Source organism: Lissotriton vulgaris, chromosome 7 (genome assembly GCF_964263255.1).
Source record: "Lissotriton vulgaris chromosome 7, aLisVul1.2, whole genome shotgun sequence".
NCBI lineage: Eukaryota > Metazoa > Chordata > Amphibia > Caudata > Salamandridae > Lissotriton > Lissotriton vulgaris.
Genome location: NC_141695.1, coordinates 1,134,337,762 through 1,134,361,885, shown reverse-complemented (window position 1 = coordinate 1,134,361,885; position 24,124 = coordinate 1,134,337,762). Strand labels below are relative to the sequence as shown.

Sequence of the window (24,124 nt, the reverse complement as noted above, 5' to 3'; positions counted from 1 at the left end):
AGGTCCCAAAACGCGTTTTTCTCATGTTAATTTCCATAGGGCGTTTGGCCTCACTTTTAGCTCGAACGGCTGAATGGATTTGCACGAAACTTGGCAAAATTGTAGGGACTGTTAGCCCGATGTGCCTTTGCTGGGTCTCAATATATGTGCTCCAGTGGATTTTGAGAAATTAACGTTTAAAAAAATGTATATATCTGTGACAGCGTCCCAGATAGCGCTCCAGATCGTGTACTTTTCGCGTCACGGAGCTTTGCGAAGCGATGCTGATTGGCTCTCCGGTGTCTGTCAACATTCTAAACAGTCCGGTGCGGCCGCCATCTTGTCTCTCGGTAGGATCGAGAGACAAGAAGAGGTGAAAAACGAAGGGGGAATTTAATGAAAGGGGGCAAGGTAGACCCCTCTTGACCCTCTAGGAATGATGTTGGGGTTATTAAAGGGTCCCGTGGGGAAAATAAAAAAAAATTGATTTTTCATGGTAGAAGCGCTTCCCGGTTCGCGAACCGGGCCGCAAACTGGTAGCGAAACGGGAATTCGCCATTTTGTGTTTCGGTTTAATTAAATTACAGGGTATAAGGGGGTACGGGAGACGTATCCTGATCACTTATGTTTTCTGAGGGTGGCTGAGGAGGCTCATATATGTTGATACATGTCTTCCAGCGGCTGTGCGTGAGCGTTTTATTTTTTTTGCTGTGTGACGTCTGTTAACGTTCGATTCGATGGAAATCAGGAAGTGTTGACCGCCATTTTGTCACTGCGAGTAAATATTTTATTTGTTATAAATAAATCATTATTGATAAACATTGTCTGCGCCATCTTGCCTTTTTTGCAATGCCACACTTTTGTCGAGCACAGCAGCCATTTTAGATGCCTTGACCAGACCCACTGTCTGCACTCCGCCGATCCTCAGCATGGCTCCCCACCCACGCAAGCATCTCCCCCACGCACTGGTCACTCCCGCTCTCTCATGCATGGGCTAGAAACCTCCTCCCATCTGCGCTGTTCTTCTCTGAGAATCACACCCTGTGCCCGCCCGACACCTGCCTTTCACCCTATTCACTACCGCACCCTCTGACACTCCTCTTCCTCTGTGTCCGATTGTCCAGGCCCGTCCCAGGTTATCACCTAGCCCTGCAGATGTAGTTTATGGCCCCAGCTGTAAAGAATCACCCCTCTTCAAAGAAGTTACAGTAGATCAAGGCCCCCACCCGATGAGATCCGTCACACTACACGCGTTCCTACAATCGAATAACCATCCTGTATTGTGATTGGAGAGGGGATTCTCACTGTGAGGGTGTGTGGGACCGAGCCTGAAGCGGAAGATTCCAGGGATGCCTTTTTGTACATCAAAGTCTTCACAATTATGTGTCACATTAAAAATATATAGCACTCCAACAAAGTAGTAGGATTATAACACTTTAATAACTTTTAAATATATACATCGCAACAAAAACAGTAAACACCTTAAAACATTTTTTATTAAAACAGAAGCAACAATGGTCAGTAGCGATCTGTTGTGCGAATAGTCCCAAGGCAGCATATTTACCTAGAGTGGTGCTGTGTAGTACATTCTGAATGGAAATTAACCAGAACTATAACCATCTACTTCCAATAATATAACTTTTATGCCCAAATTACGCAAAGATTTAGCTAATCTGCTAAAGGGGGGAGTCGCCATTTCTTTACAATAATCAATAATGAAAAATCAACATCAATAGGGTTGTCCGTATTCCCGATGCAGCACTATAGTGCAACATACACAGCACCTGGGGTGTCAAGAGTGAACAGGTCCTAGCTGCTTAACCAATGACTGACAAATGCTATATTAAACACTTACTATGTATAATACTTGCGTTCACAATAGTTTTACTTTACAAAACAGAACAAAAGATGTCCCCTGTAAGTAAACCCATATTAGCTGTTTCAGTTATTGAACATCCTAAGGTTTTATGACATGGGGAACAGTAGTGATATCCTGGGCGGGTGATGGAACTGGGTTTGTTAATGGAAAAACATCTACAGAGAAAACTATTGGTAAATTATACTTCTCCGGAAATTTAAAACTCACAAACTTTTCATTTGTGTAATTGTTTCAAAAACATGTACATTAAAAAACTAAATACGCTCCACTGTTTTAGAAAATCTTTACAGTTTGCTATATACAACGCTCCAACAAAGTAAACACGTTAAAAAAAAACTTTTTAAACAACTATTTACATGACATTGCTTTAACCAGGATAGACAAAGAAATGACACAGTGATGTAAAAGTTTCTGAAAGAAATGCCAAGAACGTCTCATGTGAAAGTGAATTTTATCTGGCAATTTTTTTCTTTTCCTTCTCATGAAAAGAAAGTTAATGCCAGGTTCGTTACCTGCCTCATCTGCAAAAAAAAAACTCTCGAGAGGGACAGAAAAAAAATATAGCTATGGTAATCATACCATGCATCAGCACTTGGAGAGGTGGCACCCTCTTAATTATTCTAACGCACAACTTCGAGATTTGGTGGATAACCCCCGACCGGCAAAAACATCCACCAATGACTTAGCAATAAGTGAGTCGGAGGCAAGGGAAACGGTCCCAAATCTGCAAAAGAACTTTGGGCAGATGAGATTTACTTGTGTAGCATGTGGAAAATTAATTTCATGCGGAGAGATGAGTATTACTTCAATAAATACAGTAATCAATGATGCATTAGAACTTAATATCAATTCATTGTCCGAACGTGTAATCAGTACTTGTCCCATGTCAATTCATTGTTCGAACGTATAATCAATACCCATCCCGGATCAATTCATTGTCCGAACATATAATCAGTAAAAAGTGCGACAAGTGCAACAAAATCATATCGATAATTCATTGTGAGCAAGTACCAAAAGTGTCGACAATTCTAACCTTCAATAAATACAGTAATCAATGATGCATTAGAACTTAATGTCAATTCATTGTCCGAATGTGTAATCAGTACAAGTCCCATGTCAATTTATTGTTCGAACGTATAATCAATACCCATCCCGGATCAATTCATTTTCCGAACATATAATCAGTCTTATCCCATATCAATTCATGTGCTAAAAACTGCATACATATCTCATGATATCAAGGCTGAGCAATCGGGGCACAATAGTTTCATTTGTACCGGCGCCATTTTGGGTGAGGTCAGGAAGGTCCAAGTATAGTCAAAATGTCTCCACCAACTCGTGGTTGGACTGGGACCTCTTTCGGCAGTCCAAAAGTTTTCGTTGAAGGGTAGTAGAGGGGACCGGCGACATGAATCATCAGTCAAAGAGGGGTGGGAGGCAAAAATCTCTCCTACCGGGTCATACTGGTGTCCCACCGGAATTGATCAAGTTGGTAGTCTTGCAGGATTTTGGTCATTTCGAGACTGAGGCCGGCGCCGGTATGTGCGCGCCGACGTCCCGCGGCTACGTCGTGGTCGTTCCGTGGGTGATCATGGCAGTCATTCCCCATCGGGGGTCAGGGGCCCCCGTGGCTCTTATAGAATCTTCAAAGTTGAGGAGAACGTTTCTGGATGCAGGACTCATTTTCTAGTTGAACTCAGAAGCGCCGTTGCACCGCAACAGTGGACGAGACCCCCGCTGGGTGAGCGGAGCATCATTGCCTCGCAATAGTGGACGAGACCTTTTGTCGGGTGAGTGCAGCGTCGCTTCATCGCAAGAGTGGAGGAACCCTTTTGTTGGGTGAGTGGAGCGTCGCTGCATCGCAAGAGTGGAGGAACCCTTTTGTTGGGTGAGTGGAGCGTCGCTGCATGGCAAGAGTGGAGGAACCCTTTTGTTTGGTGAGTGGAGCGTTGGGGGTGCAGCCGAGGGGCCCCACCTGTGGGGGTGGGAGAGGCTTGTTTGCGCCGCCTCTCCCTCCCAGCGCACCCCACGCCGACACCTGGCGTTGATATCCGTGATGTCCGGACCAGGCGATAAGAGGGGGGAGGGTCGGAGGCAGAGGCAAGACATCCCCCCCCCCGTGGCCTGCAGGGCGCCGCTTCAGGCCCGAACGGGGAGCTCATGTCAAGCCGGGGCCAGACCAGGAGATACGAGGGGGGGGGTGGTCGGTGGCATGTGCAAGACATCCCCCCCCCCGTTGTCGCAGCCATTATCTAAGAAAGAAGAATCCCTCGGCCTTGGCTTCTTTCTTGGCCCGGAGATACGAGGGGAGGGGGGGGGGGGGTCGGTGGCATGTGCAAGACATCCCCCCCCCCCGCGTGTTGTCGCAGCCATTATTGAAGAAAGAAGAAGAATCCCGTCGGCCTCGGCTCCTCTCCTGGCCCACCTTACGGGATGACCTCCCCGGCCGACGGCTGCCAGCAGGACTCGCCCTACACGTGCCGAAGGCCTCGTCTTCCGGATGGGCGTAGCCGCTGGAATGGGGGTAGGTATCTGCTGATTTGTATTTATTTCATGTTACCGTTATTGGGCTTGGCGGGCGTTGGGACAGACATGCTTGGAGCAGTGGGGGGGTGGCGGAGCCTAGCTACCTCGTGGCTGCCGTAACGTCAAGCTTGGCTTCTTTCACCACTTTCATGTTTCTTATTTCTAGCGAAGTCAAAAACTCATCAGAGGCCTACTGATTTTGTTCGATTTCTTTCCCTTCCTTTTCAAGTGTGTTTCATGCTAAAGTTTCTGTTTAACAGGATACAGGGATTACTTCGTATTTTACATATGTCTTCTTTATTAGGGGTTCTCTCCGGTTGAGTCAGATGATGTACCTCTAATAAATGGTCCGGGTGGAACTAGTTTCTCAATCAGCGGGCATTACCCACCCTTCACTACTTGCAAAGACTAGACAGAATATTTCTATTCCACGTTATTTGCAAACAGAGAGTACCTCGAAAGAACTATTCCTTGAACAATAAATGTCCAGCCAATCAATCAATCAATCAGTGGAGAGAAAAACAGGCATGACGGATTACAACGGGGGACAAAAGTCTGCATTACCTATCCTTCACTATCTGCAAAGGGAGACAGAATATTCCTATTCTTCTGTTTGTAGACAGGGAATATCTCAAACAGCAATAATCGATAAAAAATTAGTAGGATTATAACACTTTAATAACTTATAAATATATACATCGCAACAAAAACAGTAAACACCTTAAAACATTTTTTATTAAAACAGAAGCAACAATGACAACTAACAGTAGTGATATCCTGGGCGGGTGATGGAACTGGGATTGTTAATGGAAAAAGATCTACAGAGAAAACTATTGGTGAATTATACTTCTCCGGAAATTTAAAACTCACAAATGTTTTATTTGTGTAATCGTTTCAGGTCAAACGGATTGTGGGACAATGTTCACAATGGAAGAGTCACCAAAAGGCATTTGGATCGATGTTGCAGCTGGCTGCCATGTATATAGTTATTTAATAAAACGTTTTACCCTGTTACTTTGCTGGTGTGTTGTATATATTTATAATATTTGCATAGGGTTTGTCGTTATTTTGGGTGGGGTGGGGTGGGCGGCGGAGTCGAGCTGTCTTGCAGCCATCATGGTGTGGAGCTAAGTTCATCTCACTAGTTTCGTATTTCTCATGAGGGGTTGTTCTTAATGTTTCTATTTTAGCGAGGTCAAAAACAGATCCCATTAGTGGCCTACTGATTTTGCTCGATTCCTTTTGTTTTTTTAAACGATTTTTCACTATCTGCAAAGACTAAACAGAGTATTGCGACTCTGTGCTTGTTTGTAAATACAGAATGAACCAAAGAGAACCAATTCTAAAACAGTAAATGCTTGGATAGCAATCAATCAAATAGAGAGAGAAGCAGGCACAACGGATTACAACTGGGGCAAAGGCCTGCGTTAACTACCCTTCACTATCTGCAAAGAGAGAGTACTCCTAAGAGAAAAGAGGGGGGGGGGGAGGGGGGGGCAGCGTTCAAAGCACATCAGCGTGCATAAACACGAAAATGTTTTTACCTATCATGTACTTGACATTTGACAGCATTTGATATTTGCTATTAAGAAACCATTGAAATTCACTGAAAAAACCATAGGTTATAGACCATATATAGTTAGGGATTAGCATTTACAAAACCTTATTTTACTCGCATAAAACCATTGAAATTCGCATATATAGTAAGTTGCGCTAACTATATATCGCGCACCCGCAATCCACTGCTGATGATGTCACATATTACATCATTCATGACATGGTCAGTGACATCACTGATGACATCATCCAGTGGCTGTCTGTTTCTGTAAAGTTAAAATATGTCTTACATATTGAAGAATGAGTGGATGTATAAGTGTCTGGATGAAGGATTTAGTAGGTGCATGACTGACTGTATGAGAGAGTGATTAAATGTGTCTCACTGAGTGCATGGGTTAGTGACTAAACTGTCTTAATTTGTGCATCATTATATCTGTTGTTCTATAAACTGCTGCATGTGTTGATCAGTAGCTATATGAGTAACTGTATGGGTTATTGATTGGTTGTCCAAGTATTTGTATGGGAGAGTGAGTGTGTGTGGGGGGGTGGCTGGGAGGTGTGTGACTCTGTGCATACATGTGTGAACAGTTGATTCACTAGATCTATGGGTTCAAAACTGCATGTGGAAACAGCTGTATGGGTGGTTGACTGTGTACAAGTGTATTGGTGAGTGAATGGATATCTCAGTGCTACATGTCAAAGTAAGTACATATGTAAAACACAGTACATGTGAGAGTTCACAAATATAAATTACTGTGCATAAGAGCCAGTGAATGTGTGAGTGGCTGTATGGATCATTGTGAACTTGTATCAGGGATTGTATAAAAGAGTAAATATGTGTTAGTATATGTTTGAATAAGTAAGGTGTGTATAACTGTATAGTTGAGGGAATGGAGGTGTGATTGATTATTTGCATCACTGACTAGGTGTGTGAGTAACTCCATGGATGAGTGACAGTCTGTGAGTGTCTGTTTACACTGAGTGTATCTAAGGTTATATCAGAGTCTGAAGAGGTTCTTCGTATAATCACATGAATTATGTCATCAGTGATGTGATCAGTAATGTCAAATGAGATGTCATCAGTGATGTCATCAGTGATGTCATTTGAGATGTCATCAGTAATGTCATCAGTGATGTCATTTGAGATGTCATCAGTGATGTCATCAGTGATGTCACTGACCATGTCATGAATGATGTAATATGTGACATCATCAGCAGTGGATTGCGGGTGCGCAATATATAGTTAGTGCAACTAACTATATATGCGAGTTTCAATGGTTTTATGCGAGTAAAATAAGGTTTTGTAAATGCTAATCCCTAACTATATATGGTCTATAACCTATGGTTTTTTCAGTGAATATATATATACATATATATTTATATGTATTTTCTATATGCTCGAATTAGGGTACAGCTATGTTTCAATACACAAATGTGGAGATAGAGGATGGACTTTGCCACACTGTAGGCAGTTTGGAAAGAGTGGCAATTGTGTGCAACAGGTGGTCACAGTAGAAAGATAGTGGGAATGTCTGTACAATTACAAGCTTAGAGAACAAATTATTTGGTTTAATATCTTTCCTATGGAGACATTTTAGCTATTGAGGCATGGAAGAAGATCTGGACTCAGTCGGTGAGACCAAAGTAACTTCAATATATAAAGCTATTGCTTCTAAATTTGGACCTCTGAATATTTGCCCGAAGCATTTGCTGATGGCGTGAAGTCCTCCATCCAGTAGGTTGTTGCAGGTCATATAATGATGAATTATCCTTAAAATGATAAGCCCATAGAGTGGGAAGATTGTTGGCTTTTTATTTCCTTTGACAAGTAGTGAAGAAGATGATCGGATAAAGTGGCCTGCCTCATTAGAGAACTTGAAGTATTTACAAAGGACTAGACTTGTTTCTATATATCTAATTGGAGGATGTTATTACAGCCCAGTGGCTAACATCACAGTTGGTTTGATTACACGTCTTTCATTTTTTCACTGTAGAGGGTATCGGGCAGAGATTTTTTTTTCTTCTTTTTTTTTAAGTTTCAAAAACCTTTATTGCACATCACACAGAATACACAGCTGTGAATCCACAACTCGGAGGCCGGCAGCGCTAGATAGCAAGATATCAGATGGAATAACACAGCCTGATAGCCAACATCCCATAGGGCCCGGCGGCGTTCTATCACTAGCACGATATTAAGCCATACCTGCGTGAAACAAGTCCAATCACATTATAAAACACTTTCTGTATGTCCTTGGAAACCAAATCAACAGTACCCTAACCCAACTTCCTGCCATGGCCCCAGACTGTATAATAACGATGTATGACGTCTCATAGTGCGATATCGGGCAGAGATGCTCATTATCCCCTCTGTGTTTTCTGCATAGGACATTTTTGGCAGCACCTCACTGAAACCAATATAGAGAAATTAAAACAGAAAATGTTGCCTCCTCCAAATTGAAAATATCTTTTAAAACTCCCCAGTTGCTGCACATATATTCTAATGCTTACCAATTTATGGTTTAAATCTTTTTATTGAGTATATAGCAGACAAAAATTCAAAAACCTCAGCTCCCGTACAGTAAGCGAGAGAAACAATAAGTATGCAATTCAGTGTTGCCATCGGCAAAGGGCATGGAGCGGGTCCGCCAATGAGGTGGTAAGACAAAGTTTAAAAAGAAAAGGACTCAACAACAACTCCCCTCCCCCACCCACACCCACCCCTTCCCTCCCTAACCCACCTACCCCTCGTCCACTTGAAAATGAAAAGGAAAGGGGGACATGGGGGAATTAATGCAGTGGTCAGTGGTGAGGTCCACGGGCCATTCCAGTAGCGACAGTGGGAGACAGAGTGTCAGAGAGGCGGAGCAATCGCAAATATCGGAGGCATGTCAGTTCCCTGAATTCCAGTGTCAGTAATGTCAAGAATGGTCGCCATAACTCGGGGAATTCCGACCCTCTACCTGCTAGTGTAAACGTAGGTTTCTCAATGCCCAACACCATCCAGAGTCTTTGGAGCCAGCCTGTATGTGAGGGGAGTTGGACGGACCTCCAATGAACCAAGATGTTTTGTGTGGCTGCCCCGAGGGCAATGGCAATCATCTTGCCTCTCCGGGATTTAAGTGGGTACATCAGGAGGTTAGGTAAACCAAGTTAGATGTAGGAGAGGAATCGCGGAAGCTGTGTATCAAGGTGTAGGTCCACTTCATCCAATATCTGAGTCCAGTAGGGTCGCAGGCGGCTGCAATCCCACAGAACATGCACCAGGGTGCCCACCTCCCCACAGCCTCTCCTGCAAAGGTTGCTCCGGCGTGAGTCGAACTGGTGCAGTCACTCAGGTGTGTAATACCAATATGTATTGATTTTGGTTAATGTTTCCGTGAGACCTGCATGGTAAGCTGACTGTCGTGCCCTGTAGTATATGCCCTCCCACTCCTTGTGTGTTAAAGACCTCCCTAAGTCCCGTTCCCATCGCACTCGACCTGCATTATATGTATGTGTGGTGTAAGCAAGCAGCTGTTTATACAGATCTGAGATAATTTTCTTGTCGGAGGTACGGGTTACCAACCACTTTTCATAGGGGGTCAGTAAGCGCTGTGCATGCGGTTTGACCAAGGGGTGCAGAGCCCAATGGCGTAACTGTAGATACTCCAGGCGGCCTTTTTCCGGAATGTCGTAATGTTCCCTGATCTGTGGAAATGGGATGATGCCATTTAAATCAAAGAGGTGCCGTAACGACCTGCAGGGGGAGACGAGCCATACTTGGAAGGCACAGGCGTCCATGCCTGGATGGAAATCGGGGTTGTCACATAATGGGGTCATCGGAGAAGGAAAGGTGGTCAACTGCGCCGAGACTGCAGTGTGGTCCCAGGCCTCCATGATAGTACCAGTGATGTAGGAAGCATAAAAATTAGGAGGGCGATGTGGTTTGGGAAGGAAGGGAATTCCCTGTAAAGGTCTGCCCGCTACTGCTTGGTCTTGAAAGAGCCAGTGCTTCTCTGACCCCAACCTTTGCCATTCTACTAGGTATCGTATTGAGCAGCATGAAAGTAGGTCTGGAGGTCCGGCCCCCCACTCCGCCCTGTTCTGATGGCAAAACCGCAATTTGATGTCGAAACCGAGGTTTGCGACCGTTCCACATAAAGCGCGAAAGCTCCGCCCTGGTCTGTTGAATCCATCCCGCCAGGGATCGGAGAGGGAGAGTTTGGAAGAGGTACAGAATCTGTGGAAGGATCGTCATTTTAGTGGCCGCGATCCTACCCAACCATGACAGTGTGCAGTGTTTCCACCGTCTGAGCTCTGTGCGTATACGTGTGCGGAGGAGAGAGTAGTTTGTGTCTGCAATGCCCCGAAGCGTCAGTGCCAGGTGAATGCCCAAGTAGGGGACTTTCGCACCCGCCCAGTGCACTGGAAATTCTTCCCTCAAAAAGGCCAGCTTCTGAGTTGAAAGGGAAAGGTCCATCGCCATAAATTTTTCCACATTAATTTTAAACCCTGAGCCCCTCGCAAACGCGTCTAGTTCGACTAGGATGGCACGGAGAGCCGTGATCGGCTCTGACTGGGAGAGAAGGATGTCGTCCGCATAGAGACTGATAGTGTGGACGTCACCACCGAATGTAATCATGGTGATAAGAGGGTGAGAGGGTGCTTCCGGATTCTGAGGGCTAGAGGCTCCATATAGAACGGGAAGAGGGGAGGCGACGGGGGCAACCCTGCTGCGTACCCCTGCTGATAGAGAAGCGGGAGGACGAGCAACCATTTAAGCGAACAGTCGCCATGGGTAGCCGATAACAATTCAGGACCCGGGTCCTAAATTTCTCCCCAAACCCGGCGGCCATCAGAACCATTTCTAGGTAGGGCCAGTGCACTCTGTCAAAAGCCTTTTCGGCGTCAATGGCTAGGAGCATAAATTTGCCCTTAGTGCAAGATGCCTTCTCTATCAAGTGGAGGACGCGTTTGGTATTGTCGCTGGTTTGCCTCTGCGATATGAATCCAGCCTGGTCAGGCTCAACAAGATGAGCCATGTATGGTGCCAGCCGGGTCGCTAGAATACTAGTGTACAATTTAAGGTCAATTTTTAAAAGTGAACTAGGCCGGTACGCTCCACAGGTCGTCGCATCCTTCCCCGGCTTTGGGATAACCACGTTCGCCTCCTCTAGCATTTCCCCCGGGATATTGCCCGTGTGCTCAAATGTGTTGTAGGTGCAAAAACCAAATTTGATGGACAGAATGCAGAACAATGTCATACATTCACCCCAGTTCAGAGATCTGGGCCTAAATCCATTGTTTTTTTGCACTCCACCACACCCCAGTTCAGACATGGCCATATGCAAATCAGTCTGACCCTGTGCCTCATGGGAACAGTGCAGCCCGAACTGCCAAGCCATGCCTTCCCTGGACCGGAAACAAGCTTCCGAGGACCGGTTTCTGGCATTCCAGCCGTCTTCAGCCCGGCTTGCTTGAATCCAGTGGTGTGGAGAGCATGGGACTCACGTCTGAGCATACCCATCCCACTCGGGGTGACAAATGCAAAAACCACAGTTGATGGACAGAATGCAGAACAATGTCATACATTCACCCCAGTACAGAGATCTGGGCCTAAATCCATTGTTTTTTTGCACTCCACACCACCCCAGTTCCGACATGGCCATATGCAAATCAGTCTGACCCTGTGCCTCATGAGAACAGTTCAGCCCGAACTGCCAAGCCATGCCTTCCCTGGACCGGAAACAAGCTTCCGAGGACCGGTTTCTGGCATTCCAGCCGTCTTCAGCCCAGCTTGCTTGAATCCAGTGGTGTGGAGAGCATGGGACTCACGTCTGAGCATACCCATCCCACTCGGGGTGACAAATGCAAAAACCACAGTTGATGGACAGAATGCAGAACAATGTCATACATTCACCCCAGTACAGAGATCTGGGCCTAAATCCATCGTTTTTATGCACTCCACACCACCCCAGTTCAGACATGGCCATATGCAAATCAGTCTGACCCTGTGCCTCATGGGAACAGTGCAGCCCGAACTGCCAAGCCATGTCTTCCCTGGTCCGGAAACAAGCTTCCAAGGACCGTTTTCTGGCATTCCAGCCGTCTTCAGCTCGGCTTGCTTGAATCCAGTGGTGTGGAGAGCATGGGACTCACGTCTGAGCATACCCATCCCACTCAGGGTGACAAATGCAAAAACCACAGTTGATGGACAGAATGCAGAACAATGTCATACATGTGTTGTAGAGGCTTGTTAATATGGGGGCTAATTGAGAACGGAATGATTTATAGAAAGCGGCCGTGTAGCCATCGGGACCAGGCGAGTTACCCAGCTTGAGGCGGGAGATCGCCGAAATGACCTCTCCGTTTGTATGGGCCTGTCAAGGAAGGCGGCCTGTGATTCAGTAAGGGCGGGCATCCCGGCCGCAGCAAGATAGTCGGCACTATGGTGAGCGTCTAAACTGTCCCCCGTGTACAGCTCTGCATAAAAATCCCTAAACTTTTCAGCGATGGCTGCATCATCCACGACTGTTCCGCCTCCAGTCTCGCGGATGCTCTGCACTCTCTGGTGTTGTCTTTTCTCCCTTAGTTTGTTGGTCAGGATGCCGCCACACTTATATCCCCCAGTATAATTGGATACTTACGAATTTAAAGAACAAAATAACAAACAAGTAATGCATTTTTCTTTTTCTTATGTCTGTATAGACACCAACCAGGCAGGAAGGTATTGGGTAGCAGTACGACACCAGTTATCAATCCCCTGCACCTCTTTGTAACTAGAGGCCTTGTGAGTTAATAGAAGAAAACAAAGATGCCTAATCTTATAAGGCTTTTCAATGCTCTTCTTTATTGTTATGCAAAGGAATCGTATTGAGTCCCATAAACTCATTAAGGAAAAGCCTTGTGACGAAACACTGCGAGCTTTACTGGTGATTCATTCCTTTACCAGAACATAACCTTGCTAACTTGAATTAAGCCCACATACTTGGTCAATTCATTATGTGTAGAGTAGTTACAATACTTTAAATATGCGTAAATATATAGATGGGATGTTGCAGATTTCTTACACAAATGTCCTTTCATCTTTCAGTCTGCTAGCAGTCGTCAGGTTTTGAAAACAATTTCAAAAATGCTTCAGGAAAATGACAGCCTAAGAAGGAGACTTGTGATGTGCAACAAGGTATGTGAGGAGAGAAGGTGATTGACCAATTAAAATATATGATGCCCTATTAGAGAACCCACTAGTGCACATTGATAACACATGTATTTTCTTTTTTTGTACTAAGCTTTCAATTCATGAAAACCTTTTCAGTTTATATCTTCTGTCACTTGAACACCTTATCAGTGCGTCAAGTATTCAGAAGACACCTACGAATTCTGCTATGACTCTTTCGTGGTAGACCTGTTTTACATGCAAGTTATAGAGTGGGCCCATTATACTTCGTGCCTTACGCCCGAGAGTTACCTCATTGTTGCAGTTTACATTCTGGCATACCATGTTTTTGATACACAGTCAGTACCTTGGGCCTTTTTAAGTGGATACTGGTACAGATTAAGAAAGTAAGGCCTGTTATGTGCTAGACTCCGGACCTTTTACTCACTGGCTCTTCCTGTGAGTTTTCCTTCATGTGAACTCTTTCAGCTTTGGATTGTGCATACCTTGTTAGTTAACATTAAATAGCAGTAAACCATGTTAAAAATGGCTAGAGGACTCAGCAAGTGCGGTGGAATTGCTGAGCTCTCCTACTACCCCTGCTTAAAGCTACCAGGCATTCCCCGCCTTATTCGGCAAATGAGTCAAGCATGTGAGTTTATGAAAGATAGCAATGCTGGAGAACTGGAGTTACCGGTAACTAATTTCTTTGTGCGTGATGCTTCGAGGATAAAGCTTCATTCTAATGCACCACGAGTCTAAGTTTCTTAGCAACAAAAATCCACAAAGGCTAAGAGTTTTGTGCTATTTATCTAACACAGCTCAAGCTCAATGTGTGGTGTTGGTAGTCCCTTTAAAAGGCAAGGTGTCTTCCATAGATTGGCTAAATCAGAGGGTTTGCAACTGGTAAAAACATGTTTCTAATGTACTAAACTCACTAAGCAATCCCATTTGGCCCTCTTTGTCTTTAGGAATCTTGGTGGCTGCTTTAGGAGGAGTAGGCAGTGGTTCCGCGAAAGACTGTTCAAGTTTTTCAAAATTGTTTTTTTTTTAAAGCTGCCCATTTCTTTGAAGAAACTTAGTTTGCTTTAAAACAAATCCATTTTGAAGTACTTTCTTTGGAATGGTGATCATCTTTCCCTTGCAGACCAGCATCCCTGTGACGGTAACCAATCGGAGGGAGATGCAAATTCCGACCTACCTAATAAATATTAATTTGGCAAGCCATTCTGCAACTCCCTTCTGAATCCTTGTTTTGAAAATTGACTTGTTAATATTTAAGATTTTTGCAAATTAAATTACGGGTCGAAAATAGGCAGTGCACAATTTTTCACCATTTTTAGTGATCACTTCATCAGTACATATTTTACATAAATATGCTATTCACCTGGCCTAAGGGTGTGTCCGATCCATCAGCAGTCCAGTATTGCTTGTCGGAAGTATTTCGGTGGCTTGCACAAGTCCAACTTAAGTGCAACGAAGACAAGTCCGAGGGCTTGCTTTTTGGCTCTTTCCCTGACAACTTCAAGGACCAGATTTGGCCCCCGGACCTGCCCTGCCCTGTACGATGGGTGGCCCAGCTAAGAACTTGGGAGTTTGGTTCGGTCAGGACCTGAAGTTCTCGGACCATATTAAAAAATTGACCGGCATCTGTTTTGGTACCTTGCGAGCCCTGAGAAGATTTTTCCCTCTTCTTCCCAGGGCAGCCAAGGAGACGGTTCTTCGAGCCCTGATTTTATCTCGGCTCGATTACGCTAATGCCTTATTCAGTGGCTTGCCTGCGTACATGGTTCATCGCCTTCAGGTGATACAAAACGCTGCAGTAGGCCTGCTTTTCTCTCTTTCTAGGAGGTTGAGCGTGCGGGGCCACTTACGAAGTCTGCACTGGCTCCCAGTGCCACACCGAATTCTGTTTAAAATTCTGGTGTTGGCATTCAGAGCCGCTCACGGCCAGGGACCGACGTATTTGCAGAAACGGTTCTCATTTTATACTCCTAACCGTGCCCTACGATCGGCCAACCAATGCCAATTGGTCATTCACAAATACACCCGATTGGGTGGCCAATCTATTTCATTTAAGGCAGCTTCTGCCTGGAATGCCCTCCCCCTGTTCCTTAGAGCCTCTCCATCTATCAATGTTTTTAAGAAAGAACTTAAGACCCATTTGTTCAACGCTCCACTCTAACAGATCTGTGCTAGATTCATCACTCTTGCTGCTGAATTACTCACCGCGCCAGGATACCCCGTGGTAATAGAGCGCGCTATAAAAGTTTTAATAAACATAAACATAAACATAAACATAAATGGTAAAAGCGCTCTGACTAAAGCCTTTTTATACATGTATATATTTCTATTTATTTATATTTTTGGGAATATGTGTCTCTAGTCCAGACTCAACTAAATTTATGACACTGAGACGTGTAGGTAAACATAGCTGTGGAACAACAGTAAAACAAGAACAGAGATACATGCACCTAGAAACTGAGACACTGGCAAAATATTTGAATATAGACAGTAGGCTACAGACAGTATTAAACAGACGAGGTCAGAGAAATGCGTAATCTTCAGGAATTTGGAGCAGGAACTTATCAACACAGACTTTATGACAGGAGATAACAGATTCTGCAAGGAGGGGACACAGTTTGGGTCGCAGGCATAGGTACAGAGAGACGGGGACACACGTGTGCAATGACAAGTTGACAACATGAGGACACAGATACATAGAAGCATGGATGTAAACCATCATCATCATTTTCTTTATTCGGGTAATGCTGCCCGATAAGTTCACATAAATACAATTAACATAAAAACTTTAAAAGTAGTAAACCAATAAAATAAAAAAAGCTGTCACAAGGCCATTTATGACCATTTCTTAATCAATAAACATTGCTAGTCTTAGGATTTCATAAAACAGGCTACAGCCCAAAAATTCATACTTCTGGATTCTAATTGAGTATTAACATTTCGTTATTGAAGGCAATTGAATTGGAACGTGTACTAGAGTATTTGTCTGGGTCACCTTGCCAGCAGCAACGGGCAGTGTAAATCAGTATTCAGGGCCCTACACTGCTCTGTCTGGTTCTCCGTACTCCGATTAAGAAGCCGGACAGAGCAATCACAATCAAGGTGATATATTGGATCTGAGGATTCAGGAGACATCCCTAAAATCCCCAATCCCGATACTTCGATACAGCGGTAGTATCCACTTTTTCCTGTGATTATGGTAGCGCTAGCAAAATAATAATATGTGATTGAAGCTTTTCTTGGTCTGGGGACAGAAAGGCCAGGTCATGTCTGGATTAGTATCATGTTGCCCCATTTATCAGTGAAGGGGCACAACAGTAGGGTCCCAAATCGAAATTTAATGTACAGGGTTTTTCCAAAGGGGGTTCAATGGAATCCATATATTCTTCGATGAGGAAAGAATATTTTAATTCAGAAAGGCTAGTGTCAGGGTACCCAATCTCCTGTTCCTGCTCAATTCTCCATCTATATAAACCTCCAGAAAATCCCCTTAAATTGTGCCTTAGACACGGGAATGGCCTCCGGGTTAGTCCACAAATGTTTGCATCCCACTTTTGCCAAGTTATTCTTGATGTGCTCAAACCAGGAAATCCTAGAAACTCCAGACTGACTGAGTCTCTCCTCCAATCCCAATCAGTACAGAACTAGGTCCACTGATGCCCATAGCTGCCTCCAATACAGCAGATGTCTAAGGGCTGCTTTATGGACGATGGACCTAAGGCCCAGATCTAACCATAATGACAGTAGCGGGGTACCGGTTGAGAGATTCACCAAAGATTGTAAAAATGTGTTCTTGCCCACCTCGCCCACCTCCAATGTGGTAGCCCTCTCATGTCCCCATAGTTCTTCCCATGCAAGGCTCTGCCTAATGTTTTTAGGTTGAAGATTTGGATGGCAGGAGATGCTGGCCAGAAACCCTTAAAACCCTTCAGGATGCCCCCTGCATAATGATCGAGATTTAGCTTGCTCTTATAGATCTGGGCAGACCAGCCAAAGTTCTCTATCAAGGTGTGGCCCAAATACTCGAAGGTACAGATGCTTTCAAGGGGAACACCAATGAGAGATAGGTGAGGGTGGGTTGTGTGGCTAGGATTAAAACCCATAAACTTGTTTTTTTTGGAGGTTGATCTCAAGCCCTCTCTGCTCACAGAAGACACCAAACTGGTCCAGAAGATTTTGCATGTCCAGAGGAGTTTTGGATACTAGTAGAGTATCATCTGTGAACAAAAGGGCTGGGATCTTCATACCCACTAAACTCAGGGCATCATGATTGCACTTCTCTAGCTGGGCTACCAGATTATTAATGTGTATTTAAAACAGGGCTGGGGCAAGAACACAGCCCTGACTTACTACCCCCTCGTGACTGGTAGCTATGGTGTTAGCTCCCCATGTTTGTCATATCTAACCTGCACATAATTCATCTGTTGCAGCCTTCTGATGACATCAACAAGATAATTTGGGACACCCTGTTCATTTAGAACTTTCCATAGATCCTCCCTTGGCATGAGGTCGAAGGCAGTATGGAGATCGACAAAAACCCCAAAGAGCCGACCACCTGCCAAAGCGGCATGCTTTCAGTTTATACGTTGTAGTCGGAATAATTGATCTATGGTACTGGCCCCATATCTAAACCCTGCTTGGAGGGGTGTTAATAGGCCCACGTCGTCAACCCACTCACACAGCCTGTCCAACATTATACAATAAAAAAGCTTTTGGGAGCTGTCAGTAAGGGTGATTGGCTGATAACTCGTTGGCAGGGGAGTGAGCCTTTCTAATGGATTGGAACAATCTCGGCCTCTGCCCAAGTAGGTGGAGTAGGTAAGCCATCCAAAATAAAATTAAAATACTTAGCAAAATATGGGACCTAGATTACCTTATCTGCCTTAACCAAATCCCCAGGCACCTTGTCTAGCCCCAGCGCTTTTCCAAGAGTGATCCAGGAGTGAATTTACATACAATCAATTCAGGCAGGGCCTCCCTAGGTAGATCATTCTCTGCATGGACATTCTCTCCTGGTGTGGTAGTGTGGCCCTCAACACTTCTAGGGTACGCCCTTGCCTCATCAGTGGCCCTCCCATCATACAACCCAAAGAAATGATTAATCCATGCTGCTGCGTAGATTTTAGAATTCAACGTGGCAGCAAAATCCGAAGTGCCATCAGCCAGAGTATGCCAGAACAGCCAATGGTTTTTCAATTTCACAGCATTTAACAGAACTTCCCATTTCTCCCTCTCATATTTACGTTTAGACTGAGCTAGCAAGATTTTGTAAAAGGCTCTTGCTTCCTTGATTGAGTCCCTCTTGCTGCTCCTAATGGCACATGAAAGTGATCTCCTGGTAGCCCTACAGTTTTATTGTACCATGGAGCCACTTTATCCTTGTTAGGAAGAGATCTAGATTCTACCATAAAAAGGTCTTTAAATGTACGACCCATGGAGTTATGAATGTTATCAAGATCGCCCCATGCAGCTGCTGTCATGGCATTCCCCCCATCATTAGGATTGCTTCCAAAGCAGTAGCAATAGCCTCATAGATCTGTTTTTGGATAGTCCAAGTTGAGGTGATAACACACCACCTCAGCATTTGGCAATTGCTTGAGGAAATGAGCCTCCTGTCAAATGGTTCATTAGCCCTAGAGGAGGCATTGGTCCCCAATGAACGAAGCGTGAGGTCCAGGGCGTTGTGATCACGCTCTTGCTGCTGTAATACTTCCATGAAAACAACTAGGGGCCATAACCTAATGTCCAGCAGAATGTAATCCAGAATCTTCTGCTACAGAAGCATGGAAGTTTGCACTACAGGCGCTAACACTGGTTGCATCGATTAAGGCATGGGGACACAGACAAGGGGATTCTGGTCACATGGTCCTTGAGACTCAGCAACTGAGACACTGTTGCAATAGATAGAGGATCTACAAAACTAAAGGGAAATGGACAATGGTACACAGAACAAGAGACACACAGATTCTTAGTGCAAGACATAGATATGGCAACAAAAGTCACATACAAAAATATGAACATAAGCACAAGAACAGGGGACGGGAACACTAACATAACCACTTCGATACTGATGACAAGCTCAGCTCGTCATCAGGCTTACCAGCCGTGTGCTGATGACGAGCTGAGCTTGTCATGGAACGCGGTAATTTAAAAAATGCCGCACACAGCGGGAAAAGCCGCCGCATCGATGCGGTTAAGCATGTGTCCTTTGGGACTCAGACGCTAAGACATAGAAGAAGAATTAAGGATTCTGGAAAAAGAACAAAGCACTGACTTGGGGATTCAATGATGAGGACACAGACACTTAGTTTAAAACCTTGGTTCAAAGACGCTAATTTACACACAAAATAACAGCTGCCGTTTCTGAATTAGCATTCCATTTTACAGTAGCCATTTGCCACAAACAGTCAATGAAATGTTAAACAGCTTGCTTTTGCAGAACACAAGGTAGATACAGAACAAACGTTTCTAAGTCCATGGACCTTATAAATACTGCCTGCCTAAGTTGAATTTCTATGATTCAAGTCTTGAGACTTCCAACTTGTTTTAGAAAGGCCAGGGCAAAATTATTGATGCTTGTTTGGTTGGAAAAATCATCTCCAGCTCCTTGAAAGCTGAGGTACCTCACATTTTAGAGAGCAGGATGAGTCGGTAGCAAATGGTTGACTTTTTTACACACCAGACCCTTTCAACATACTTAAATCAGCCAATACTTTTAAGGGCCTGATTTAGAGTGTGATGGTAAATGAAAATGAACCCTGGGTGTAGAACTGTGGAGATTTGCCTACTCCCTGCTCTGTGGAAAAAGAAGCCACCTACCTATGTTTCTCCACCTCCCCTTCCTTGCTGCTCTCCTTCCTGCTCCTCTTGCGTCCTATATTAAATAAAAACAATACGTCGCATGCACACTCACAAGACGTACAACGTAGTGTTTTTTCAATGAACAAGGACGCGAGGCGATGAGGAGCAGGAAGGAGAGCGTCCAGGCAGGGGAGGCAGCAGAAACACAGGTAAGATCCTTTTAAAAAAAATAATGTTAAAGCATTTGGGAGGTGGAAGGGAGTGGGGAAGGAGTGGAGCGGAGTGATGCGTAGCTCCATGGAGTTTTTTCAAACTCTGTTGAGCTACGCGTAGAGGCACTACTCCAGCTCTGCCCACCCCTAATGAAAATCCTCTCTCTGAAAAAAATAAAATAAAGGATACTTATGGAGAAAAAAACGACCAGCGGAATTTCCTCCGTTATAGGTATAGTATGGTGGATGAAATTAAGTTGATGCGTTATACTCCTTATTTGACATTTGTTCCAGAAACTGGAGGATTTTGAGTTGACAGTAAACACTAAATCATGTCATTACGTCCTTACTTAGAGTTTGTTTGGCTAGAATTCAAACCATCGGAGCACCACATTTCAGGAATCCTGATGGTTTGACAGGTATTTTTGCTGAAACTGCAAGAGAGACAGCCCACTATGCAGTGGTGGACTGGTATGTTTTTTTTTATTTTCTGTAGTCAAATCACAACGCTCTGGGTTCAAATCTCAGTGTCACTGACATGCTGCATGGTTTCTCTGATCTTGGTGTATAGTTGAGAATTTGTTGGAACTCCTACCACTATTATATGCATTCTTGCTATGAGGAGGCAAAAAGCAAGTGACCATGCATTGGAAGAGACTTGTCCCAAATAAGCATTCTGATGCCATGTCTTCCTGTGAATGCTCTTTAGCATTCCTGACCTGTAAATCAAGCAGGGATTTGAGAGTTGTGTGGACATAGCTTCCCCCAGTGTTGGGAAGTTTCCACTTACCGCCCTCCAATAAATAGCCCTGGTAGTCTTTTAAAGCTTGGGGGACGTTTAGACAGAAGTTTGTGGCCAGCTCCTTCACCTCTGGTCATCATTCCAATCTAGAAAAAGAATTGTCTAGGTCCACGCCCTATAAACAAGAAGATGTTATGGCTCCCTTAAGTTTTATATCTCCTTTTCTTGAACCTCTGGAGACACTTAACACTGCAGCAGAGGAAGGATTTCTAAACGCTCCTACCAATGGTCCTCTATCATGCAGTACTCTTGTAGTTCGTGTCATGGTCTTCACCAGCTATGAATTACAGCGCCTACCACCATCTATAACATATGCAAAGTGTTACCAACTTTCAGTGTTTGTCTGGGGTTCATAGGCTTCTCATGTTGTCGACAATAGTGAAAAAGTGAATTATACTTTTGCTTATTACTTATCAGTACAGTAAAGGAATTCAGACAATTTTCAACAATATATTTTGCTCCAGGAGTCCGAGGTTGACACTAGCATACGTATGGCTTTAGACCAGATCACTGATCAGAGAAAAAGAAAGACAAATATTTCTTTGAATGTTGAGAGAGCCAGCACAGGTTTGATCTCATCCAGACTTTGAGTATTGCATAGTGTCTATCTTCTTTTTTTAAATTGCCTTTATTGGATTTTCACATTAATAACAAACAGAAAACTTTGCATATCATCCACGAGGGGAAAGAAAAAAGAGACATGAGCACATCACCAAGGCGTGTTAGGTAAACATCATTGCCATATCGATTAGTCATCACAGGTTTAAGCAATTGTCGGGGCCCACAAAATTTACAGAAGCATAGGTGGACTGACCCGTTGTATACAAAACAGACTGGTGTATATATCGGGAGGGGTATCTCTTGGTAGTATCCTGTTCGGTGGACTAAATTTAAGTGCGAAAGGGTAGCCAAATATCCTTTGGGCATGAAGTGATGGGTTGAAGGCAGGCATAGTCTTCGCCCACTTTTTCACATCGGCTCATGCTCCCGAGGCAGTCTGAGGGAGTGGGTGGGTGGGCGCTTCCCCAGTGTATTGCTCTTTCCCACTTACCCATCAGTAATGCCAAGGAGATCAGGCGATGGACAGAGTGGGGTACATTACTGTTTCATCGGAGGGATCTGTGACTCATTGGGTATGGGAAGCACGGACCTAGTTCGGTACTTTACCAAATTTTACATTGAAGATACATGCATGTGTAGCACAAAAGCAAGCAACTTCATCAGCATATCGGTTCCCTCTAGTAACAAAGTTTTCTCCTTTTTCATGTGCTGTACTATCAATGACAGCCACTTCCCTTGGTAATTGCAATGCTTCCAGCAGTTATCTCGCATATTCCCGATTCCTAATGAGAGACCCTGATGAGGTTAGGAACCCTTTCTGCAACCATAGTTGTCCGAAGTCATGAACCATTCCTAAACCCCACTGGCTATCGATATAGATGGTGATTAGGAACGGTTCAGGATTTCGACATGCACGAGGCAAGGCAATGATTCCAGCTACCTGTGCAGAGTGTACTCCATGTAAGTAAGCAGCTTCCACCACTCCAGAGATGGTAGAGACAGCAAACGCCCCTCTTAAATTCCCTTCATTGTCTCTTAGGCATGAACCATCAACAAAAAGGGTTTGATCGGGATCAGAAAATGGGTCATCAACAATGTCAGGTCTCACTTTGGTGCAAAACTCAGTAACATCCAGACAATCTTCCACATCAGCATTTGAAACAGGTAACAAGGTATCAGGATTTTACACAGAACAACATTTTAAGTCCTATTTTTGGCAGCGAGCAAAACCTGCTCCGATCTTGTCAACCTGTTATTTGTCAAATGCTGTGTTTTGGTTCTCAGCAAAACAAACAAGATGATGGACGGAATGTTGCACAGTGGCAAAACATTCACCCCCAGTCACAGATCTGGGTTTAATCCATCATTATTTTGCTCACCAAGCCACGCCAGTTCAGACATGGCCATATGCAAATCAGTCTTGATCCTGTGCCTCATGGGAACAGTCCAGCCCGAACTGCCAAGCCTTGTCTTCCCTGGACCGGAATCAAGCATCCTAGGACGAGTTTCTGGCTATCAGCCATCTTCAGCCAGGATAGCTTGACTCCAGTGGCGAAGTGAGCAGGGGACCCACGTCTGGCCATACCCTTCCCACATAGGGTGAACAGCGAAACAAACAAGATGATGGACGGAATGTTGCGCAATGGCAAAACATTCACCCTCAGTCACAGATCTGGGTTTAATCCATCATTATTTTGCTCACCAAGCCACCCCAGTTCAGACATGGCCATATGCAAATCAGTCTTGACCCTGTGGCTCATGGGAACAGTCCACTTCGAATTGCCAAGCCATGTCTTCCCTGGACTGGAATCAAGCATCCAAGACTGATTTGCATATGGCTTGGTTCAAACTGGAGTGGCATGGTGAGCAAAAAAACGATGGATTTAGGCCCAGATCTCTGTACTGGGGTGAATGTATGGCATTGTTCTGCATTCTGTCCATCAACTGTTGTTTTTGCATTTGTCACCCCGAGTATGACGGGTATGCTCTGACGGGAGTCCCGTGCTCTCCATGCCACTGGAATTAAGCTATCCAGGCTGAGGAGGGCTGAAAGCCCGAAACCGGTCCTTGGATGCTTGTTTCCAGTCCAGGGAGGACCTGGCTTGGCAGTTCGGGCTGGACTGTTCCCATGGGGCACAGGGTCAAGACTGATTTGCATATGGCTGGGATCAAACTGGAATGGCATGTTGAGCAAAAAAACTATGGATTTAGGCCCAGATCTCTGTACTGGAGTGAATGTATGACATTGTTCTGCATTGTGTCCATCAACTGTTGTTTTTGTGTTTTGGTTCTCGTCATCAGCAGCTCAACTGAGTGCGGTACATATACAGTAGGTGGATGACCCATCACAATGCTCTCACATGGTTCAATACTGACACCTGTGCAACAATGGATTGGAGATATCTACGAAATGCTGAAGCTACAGGATCTAATGTAGCTGAGAAATAGGCCACTGCCTACGGGCATGTTCATGTCTCTGGGTGAGTACAGAAACAGCACAACCCTCTAGCTCATGACAGAATAATGAGGATGCTTTCTTGTAAACAGGCATTCCTAAGGCTGTAGCGTGACATAGATACTCTCTCAATTCCACAAAGGCAAGCAAGCAGTTGTTATCCCAAGGTACCGTATCACACACGTCCTTGTGA

The 24,124-nt window shown here is 44.6% G+C and overlaps 1 protein-coding gene across 1 annotated transcript in view; it reads left to right on the top strand.

Moving 5' to 3' along the window:
- Window positions 1–24,124, top strand: part of LOC147703025 (uncharacterized) — a 331,974-nt gene that overhangs the window by 236,041 nt on the left and 71,809 nt on the right. Inside the window, exon 3 of the mRNA XM_086928867.1 lies at window positions 13,014–13,103. Coding sequence (XP_086784993.1) covers window positions 13,014–13,103 — 90 coding nt within the window. The remainder of the gene's footprint in view (window positions 1–13,013; window positions 13,104–24,124) is intronic.